We start from the raw sequence: 8861 nt of genomic DNA on the forward strand, positions 1-8861 counted from the left end.
CAATTTCACTGGAATAAAAGTCGAAAGAACAATAAATGAGGTGAAACTTGCTCCGTTTGCGCAATTGGTTACAAATCTCTTATTATGTTGCATTTGCTAGCATATTGAATTTGTTATTATAGATTCTTATTATTATACTTTGTATACAAAGCAATGATCATTGTTTATTACTTAATAACTGATGTGCGATTAGAATTTAGCCGTCTGAACTTGGACTGTCGAGCTGTAGATTGCAGTTTATCCATATACTACCGTTTGTCCGTATACTTACCCAGGTGCCCTTAGATGCCTGCACGGTTGTGGCATGCGAAAAAAACGAACACTTAAAGGAAAGTAGAGAGTATTAATAAATGAAATACTTTCTAATCAATATCGATCAAAACCTTTCCGAAACTCACAGCACTTGGTCACAAAAGTTTAAATCACTGCCATAGGCAAACTGATCATAGATGGAGAGTATTGAATTTTATCTACAAGCTGTAGAAGAGGGCAGCAGTGGACAAGAGTTAGGAGGATATATAGGCAACATTACCGGCGTAAATGTTTCACGGATATGTAGAACACATCTACAACGTATACTCGGTATACTCCGCACTCTGGAACGTAACTATACACGCATATTCAGACTTAGGTTTCAGAAATACTGTCACTGACTGTCACATAACATAAGCACTGTGCATCTTCTTGTTACAAATGCGTGCAATTAATACTGAACGTTAGCAGTTTCTCTACTCCTTTCGTGTAGATTCTCGCATCGTTTGACGTTTCACGAATTTAATGGTAAGTCTCTATCACGTGTAAAGAATACGTGTACATATTGTTTTCAGAACAGTTTAGATACAGATTTATTTTCATAACACCCGTTCGTCTACACAATTTAACGATTCATTTAAATTCTCACTTAATTAAACGACGTCAATACATTTTTCTATCGAATTTATATAGGAACAGTATCATCTGGCCTTAAACTTGATTAGATTTTTTTTAACACGCTCTACTTACTACCGCGTCCGAGAATCCTCGTTACAGTTATAAAAGTAGTTGTATATTGTACAATATTATTCTGTAATCCACAGTAGTTGTAAAAATATACAATGTAAGTCCGAATATACGTCTATACATTTCTGTGTACGTAAATACATTACACGTCATATACGTGCGTACATGTGGGCATTTATATTTTTATTTTTTTTAATACTCTTAATACGTTTTATCTGATTTATATTATCACTCCGTTATCTTCCTTTTTTACATAGCTTTATGTCTGTATCACCAAACATTATAAGTATTGTACTCTTTATCGATGTTTCAAATTTTATGAAAAAGCATCGATTAGATTACTTTGACAGTATCGTGCTGTAAACACATTTGATGTACTTTGTATTGTTCATTTTTCTGTTTAATGTATAATATTATAATATAATTTCTGTCAATACATAAATGTATAAGATGCAAAATGAAAATAAGTGATTTTTTCCAATTTTTAACACGTGTTTGTGTATTTTTATTGTGAAAACGTGAGACGAATACCGTGACCTAGAATTAAGGAAATTCATCTTAAGAAATAGCTTTCACTTCGAACAATTAACATTGTATGTAGTGCATGAAAGAATCATTTCACAAGATGTATGTACAATATTTATATAGATTATTTAGCGAAGGTAAGAAGTGCATCCAAATAAAAAAATAATACGTATGCATTCTGTATGTCGGACGAATGAAGAAATCTTATTTTGTTTTAGCGTATTTCAGATAGATAATACTACAATGGATATCGATATGTCTGACATGGAAGAAGATGAGGTATTTATACAAATAAACTTAATTTATCGTCAATTATATCGACTTAGACACACAACTTAATACGTTTCAACGTTCAATTTTAGTTCCAAGATGCTCACGAATCTCTACCGCAGTAAGTATCACAGAGAGATATATCAGAGACAATGACATAGAAATGTACTTGCATACTACGAACAGTTAATCTTTTATCCCAAGGCCTACTTCCATGGATTTGGATACAGCGATAATGGAAGCAAGGAAAGCGATACATTGTTTTTTCAATAATGATTTCGACGAAGCGAGGAAGATTATGGAACCATGGGCGAACAGCAGCATGTACCATTCCTTAGGAACGAGCGTATTCGCATTTCTGGAGGCTATTCTCACATTCGAACAAGTATTACACAATCTAATTAAGGGATAAAGCCACTCAACTACCTAAAAAAATAGTTTTTATCAGAAATAGTGAATGTAATATAAAATCTGTTTGGAAGCTGCAGTCAAAATTTAAATGAACCAATGATTTCACATAGCATTTTTCATAGTATTACGTTCACTATTCTCATAAAGTAGCCTATTTTTCTGTGTGGGAAAGTTCCTTTATCCTTTAAATCAAACTTGTTTTTTTCTTGTGATTGATATATTGGAACATGTCTTGCTCAGAGTCACATTGAAAAAGCAGCAGTAGCTGTAAGGCAGTGCATGACCGTATGCTTGAAACAACGTAAACACACGACACTAACGCAAAATATTGGCAAAATGGTCAAGAGGACTAACTACGATTCTTACACAATTGGTAATGTACCGCATTATACATTTAATGTATGTACGTGTGTGTTATCTATCACCTGGCTATATCTGTAAAGCATGATTTATCAAGCTACTGGTAATTACTACAATTACTTCTCGCATAGAAGACACCGTCTGTCTTTATATAGTTATCTGAAAGGCATGTAAATCTAGCATAGTTTCAATTTGTTAGCAGATTATGTAATTTATTCTAGCAGTTTCAAATTTCAAGTGCACATTAGCTGATTAGTAAGCATTATTAAAATTATCTGTTTTATACTTTGATATAATTTACGTCAATCTTTAAAATTAGAATTAATTATCGCTTTAGCTGGTAGATAGTACGTAGATTCACAGGAGTGACAAAAAATTATTATTGCAGAGGAAGTGCATGCAGAACTCTGTTATGCTGAATCACTCCTTTTAAAGTCGATGTTAACGTTTGTGGAAGACGAGACATTGGTCAGCTTCGTCAAGGCTGGATTGAAAATTCGTACCTGCTATTTGTCCTATAAGTAAACGAACATATTTACATGTAACTCATATATCGGGAATTACGCGCCGTTAATAGTTAAAAGATCTAAAAATGAATAGGAATCGTTTTATAGTTATCTTTTTCGTTGGCACAGGGAATGTTTAACGATTTTAAATAACCGTAAATGGGAAAGCGAGGCTCATAGAATACATTTCGAGAGTGGTGTTCGTACCGGTATCGGTGCATTTAATTTGGTATGTATAATTATTCTGTTTAAGGATGTTATGGCTATAAGTAAAAATAATGCCGTGTAAACTCTACTGATCAATTTTTAGATGATCTCGCTGATGCCGGCAAAAATTATTAAACTCTTAGAGTTCATTGGATTCTCGGGTGATAAGGTAACAATATGGACATGTACTACCATAAATATTCATACTCATTTAAAAACTGAACAACTTCTTTAATGTTGGACCTTCAATTAACGATTAAACGTGTACAAGTTGACGTTCCTCTTAACAGGACTATGGTTTATCGGAACTAGAAGCAGGGTATAAAGAAAGAGCAGGATTGCGACACGTATTGTGCGTAATGATTCTTTTGGCTTACAATCTGTTGGTCACATTCATTTTGAGTCATTCGGACGGTGATTTGGACTGGTGTGAAAGAGTCCTGGAGGAGGAACTAAGCCTTTATCCAAACGGTGTATGGTTCTTATTTTTCAAGGGTAGATTAGAGTTAACGAGAGGGAATTTCGAAAGTTCCGTAGATTGGTATACGAAGTCTTGGAAGAGCCAAGATTTATGGCCTCAATTTCACCACATATGTTTCTGGGAACTAATGTGGGCGCACTGTGCACTGCAACAGTGGAGTCAAGCCTCAACGTTCGCCAATATTCTAGCTACAGAATCAAATTGGTCGAGGACTACTTATTTCTATCAGAGAGCGGCGACGCTTATTATGCAAAACCCTCCATCGAACAGCGAGGAGAAGCAAACGATAGACACTCTGATGATGCAGGCACCTACTCATAAACAACGTATCGCCGGAAAGTCTTTACCGATGGAAAAGTTTGTGATTAAAAAAACTAAACGGTATTTTGCTCAAAAGAAAAGACTAGTCCTGCCTATATTTGAACTTATGTACGTATGGAATCTGTTTCGCACAGTAGGGAAACGTCAAGATTTAACGTTGAACATGTTCAAAGTAATCGAAGACGCTGAAAAGGAACTCGCGAGAGCCCCGTAAGTTTTGTAGGGTGAATTCGTTTATTTAACTAACTGCTAACTAACGAGTATTAAATATTTTGTAGAAAAACCGAATTTCATGCGGACAATGAAGGACTTATATTGCTTCTTAAGGGTGCCTGTTTACGGCAAATGAAGCACCCTTTATTGGCTGAGAATTGTTTGAGGCGCGTTCTGGAATTAGATAAATCCATCAAAGAAGACACGTACTTACTCCCTTACACAACGGTAGAACTAGCTTTATTGGCGCACGATCAAGGGAACGTTCCACTCGCTATCACATATTTAGAAGACGCTAGGTAAGCATTTTAATACATTTAATTTCTCTTACATATAATTATGTATGTTAATAATCTGTTCTCGTTCTACTCCCTGTCCCTCTCTCACTCTTTCCCGTCCTTTCCGGTTTGCTTGTGTTTTTCTACAGAAAAAATTATTCTGGTTACGTATTGGAGTCCAGGCTACATTTCAGAATTCATTCCGATCTGATGACACTGACTGGAAAGAAACCCGAAGATATTCTATCATAATACAGAGTATATTATATTGTACCTGAGGAATAAGTTTTCTGCTCGGGAGTTACTGCCAATAGCACCACTATTGAAGATTCGGGCAGTATCGGGCTAAGCTGACAATTTTATTCAAGAAATCCTACCACAAGGCTTTTACTCCTTTCGTATCTCCTTCGTTCATCAGCTATTTCTCTGCCATTCACCTGTTCTCCAATTTTTGTTATCGAATGTGCCAGTGAAATAGCTATGGGACGCACGATATTTTATATACAAATATTGTATAAACAAATATCTCCAGTAGCTGATATTCGTCTAATGTTAAATGTGCACACACACGTTGCAATCGAATAAGAAAAGGTCTAGGAAAATACTTATAGATTTATTTATTTTTTCAATTTAAATTATTTTTATTATAACATGTATACTAGTGACAAATAGTAATATATGTGTAAGACACAAAAGTTATAATAAATTATTTAATATGTTATAAAGGAGATCTAGTATGTGGGAAAGAGGAAATTGGTAATAAAATTTAATTTATCACTGATCAAGTTGTCTCAAAATTGATACCCAATACTGGCATTTTTAATGAATTTATTTTAATATCGTTAATATTTAAAGCTACAAGAGGTCCCGAGGTACGCCTTCCCGTCGTTTGAAAATCGGCAGTCTCTTTAATCGCGATTTGACGTCCAGTTCTAGCGATATCGTCGCGTGAATGCAAGCATAATTTTTTCGGCGCCGCTATTGTTGTTCTCATATGTTGACCGGCTCGCGGACCTACCTCAATCCCCACCAACCGGTTTAGGTGTACTGTCACTGTCCTCACCAAGTTGCTGGTGGAGGGGACATGGGATGCAATTTTCTGGCAGCACTGCAACTGATAGCCGTAACTTCGTAAGTTACTGTGCCAGAAATATTGAACGCGGCGTCTAAACTTTGGAACGTGATATAAGTACTACGGAATGGATCGTGACGTCGGGATGAATCAAAATCGATTTTTTCATCTAAATTAAATTGCTCTATTATACTTTAATTGAGTAAAATCTAAAATGGTATTAGGGTTGCAATAAATAACAGCCAGAATTAAATTGTAGGTAACAGGTTTATTTAAAAAAAATTGTATACTTAAACTATGTTACAAAAGAAACAAGTTACACGAAGAAAGTGACTGACATTTTCGAAATGTATGAAACGATAAGAAGTAGGAACAGAAAACTTGGCGTATGTATGAACAATCTTAAAGACTAAAAATTCAAGCCTCTTATTTACTTCTTCTCTTCTTTCTTCTCCTCCTCCTCCTTTTTCTTTCCCTCGGCAGCCTCCTTTAATGCCGGCTTCCCGGTCTGTTCGATCTTAATGGACCTCTCGCCTTCGCTCTTTGGTTGCTCCTTTCTGGGTGCGGTGATGCTAAGTACTCCGTCGGACGATATCGTCGACGTTACCTGGTCGATGTCGCACTGTTCAGGAATTAAATATTTCCTCGTAAACTGTCTGGAGATCCATCCGTGCTCGTCCTTCTTCTCTTCGTGCTTGCCCTCGACGATCACACATTTGTCTACGACTTTGACGTTGATCTCGTCGGGTTTGAATTGTTGCACGTCCAGGACCACTTGGAACTTGTCCTTATCCGCTTTGACGGTGGACGTGCCTCCTCCTTCGGCGTTTCGCAGGAGTTCTCCCCAAGGTCGCCAGTAGAACAGAGGACTTCTCATCATTCTTCTGTCCCGGCTAGGCATGATGTAATGGTCGAGGATGTTCGGGTTCAATAATTGCTCCGGGTGTAAACCTAAGCCGAAGTCCTGATCGAAAATCCGGTGCGGCCTGTCCAGGTCTTCCCACCAGTCAGAAAACAGCAACGGTACCAGAGACATTTTCTCCTTGATTTATTTCTTCTTGTCTTGAGCACGTAAAGATTGATTATACTTTATAAAATCGGTTTGGAATATCGCTTTTAACTGTCACCTCGATGCGCTCGCTTAGAACGTCTGAACTTCACTGTTGCCACGGTTTCGGTCGCAGGTATTTATAAGCGTACCGGCCGGCCGGCGTTACTGTGCTATGTACAGAGCGTCCAGAACATTCGCGATTCGATGTATTCGAGAAAATTCAGTATTTTATTTATCTTGCACGGCACTTTCAGTAACGTACATGATTTCTAGAAGGTTCTTTCGAAAATTCACGTACAGTAATAACGTAAATCAATCGTAAATCTCGTAATCAAACGCTTTCTTATATCCAACGTCACAACCGCTATCTGCTTCGCTTTACTAAACGCTGATTCTAAGTAATTTTCGTTATAAAAATGGAATATTATTCAAAAACTGTATTAATACTTTTCTGCGAATATGCGAAAACATTCTATATACGTATATAATGAATGTTAGAACAAAGTTGTGACATTCTCTGGCAGTTTTTCCATTTCCAAAGTTTCTATTAATTCGAAGTAATGCTCGTATGTGCCAAATGTTGCTGCATCAACGTACAACGGTTTAATTTATATTTATCGCGTTTCTCATTTTAGAATGTATGATACAAAATTTATTTAATTTGTATGATACAAAATTATCGTTTTGAAATAGGTTCCTGCTACCTACGTTAATAATATTATACAAAACGTACTTCGCACGTAAACACGATTCGAATCGTGCAGTTTATCAGTTGCTCGCTCTTCTTATCATCAACACCACTGGCAGAGCGTTGTTGATTGTACAATACCGCTCGTTATTAATTCTTCAAATTATATGTTAGAAAAAACTCGTAAGTAAAAATAATTGCTGGCAGTCAATTGGTTTAAATTCTATGTTACGTAAGTACAATTTCATTCCAAGACAGAAAATGATGGGAAATTATCGATACTAGAGAATGAATTATTTTTTTATACGTGCGTAATGGTTTCAGGGAAAACTCTAGGTATTTCTAAAACATTCCTTGAAGTAAATCGGATTTATGACTCATCGTCTCCCTCGCAATTAAGCCTATTTACAGAGGCACTAAAAATGTAAGCGTATTGTTTCTTTCTGAGGGATATAAAAAATATTACAGGCAATAAGGTAGAACGTTTTAGAAACGTTCGGAACTCTGCAGACGCACCGAGGTGTTATACGCGAGATTTTTATTGTAACATAATTAATATTTTCAAAAGACCGTATTATGCGTTATAGAACTATTAATAACAATTTCTTAGATTCTCTTACGAGTAACACGTGCTTTGTCTTTTTTTTTTAATGCGCATAGCATTAAATTCGATCTTAACCGTTGCGGTATTTAACATCTTGAAATGCCCGTGAGTTCGTGATATAAATAAACCTAAGCTATATACGTCTAACTGAAATCGCACATACGTACGTACAATACATACAGTACATACATGCATACATGATCTGAAAGTAATCTCTTTAAGTAATAAATTGCACATATTGATAATAGGACATGAATTTAAGTTCAACGTTCGAAACGTTGCATATACGTCGAACGTTCGTACAACGTCTGTACGTTGAGGTCAATGTTCCCCACTTCCGACTACAAGCATCCTCAAGATCGATATGAGCGCGCAAAAGCATAACGTTTACTACTAATTCAAGGTTGATGGACCAGGGGTCCAGGACAATTAATAAAAAGTTTCATTCATATATACAGTGAATATTACTATATGATTTCTCTTAAACAATAAATTATCTTATTACATGTATACTAAAATAATTACATAAATACATATAATAAGCTAACCCGTATAATGCACGTTAATTTATTCATTGGCATTTTCATTTTTACACACGATTAAGCTAGACGTCTTCATCATTCAAGGTATTGAAACCACCTACTGCATAGTATAACACATTACTCAGTAATACTGCCAGGCTGATGCAATGCTATTCAATTTGACAGAATAAGTTGATGCAATAAACAATTTTGTACAGAAACCGAATGGTTAGTCTTGTAATTTCTAATAATATCTATTCGTTTTAAATAAACATTTAAGGATGTCTTGGCTATACAGTCAATCCCAAAAGTTTATGTCCCTTAGAAAAACGCATTTCCTATAATTAAAAAGAA

At 35.8% G+C, this 8861-nt stretch overlaps 2 protein-coding genes across 2 annotated transcripts; one reads left to right on the forward strand and one right to left on the reverse strand.

Annotated features, from left to right (window-relative positions):
* The first annotated feature begins 544 nt into the window (after positions 1–544).
* LOC108627485 (tetratricopeptide repeat protein 39B) lies at positions 545–5356 on the forward strand. Its single transcript, XM_018028789.2, has 11 exons — positions 545–780; positions 1743–1803; positions 1887–1915; positions 1999–2179; positions 2446–2578; positions 2954–3086; positions 3201–3300; positions 3382–3447; positions 3569–4290; positions 4359–4592; positions 4721–5356. Exons 2-11 carry the CDS (start codon positions 1768–1770, stop codon positions 4821–4823), a joined length of 1737 nt encoding a protein of 578 aa, XP_017884278.1. The 5' UTR covers positions 545–780; positions 1743–1767; the 3' UTR covers positions 4824–5356.
* A 535-nt stretch (positions 5357–5891) lies between these two features.
* Positions 5892–6823, reverse strand: LOC108627431 (protein lethal(2)essential for life-like). The gene has a single exon (XM_018028676.2). It carries the CDS (start codon positions 6677–6679, stop codon positions 6074–6076), a length of 606 nt encoding a protein of 201 aa, XP_017884165.1. The 5' UTR covers positions 6680–6823; the 3' UTR covers positions 5892–6073.
* Positions 6824–8861: the final 2038 nt, after the last annotated feature.

The sequence above is a fragment of the Ceratina calcarata genome, unplaced genomic scaffold (genome assembly GCF_001652005.2).
Source record: "Ceratina calcarata isolate Rehan_Ccalc_2016 unplaced genomic scaffold, ASM165200v1 scaffold471.2, whole genome shotgun sequence".
Lineage (NCBI taxonomy): Eukaryota > Metazoa > Arthropoda > Insecta > Hymenoptera > Apidae > Ceratina > Ceratina calcarata.

Bases quoted from the DNA above. Each gene is read 5' to 3' on its own strand.
- LOC108627485 (XM_018028789.2), top strand. From the start codon at position 1,768: ATGGATATCGATATGTCTGACATGGAAGAAGATGAG. The intron at 3,087-3,200 runs GTAAACGAACAT...TCGTTGGCACAG, and splicing joins ACCTGCTATTTGTCCTATAA to GGAATGTTTAACGATTTTAA. The intron at 3,448-3,568 runs GTAACAATATGG...TCCTCTTAACAG, and splicing joins TTGGATTCTCGGGTGATAAG to GACTATGGTTTATCGGAACT.
- LOC108627431 (XM_018028676.2), bottom strand. From the start codon at position 6,679: ATGTCTCTGGTACCGTTGCTGTTTTCTGACTGGTGGGAAGACCTGGAC.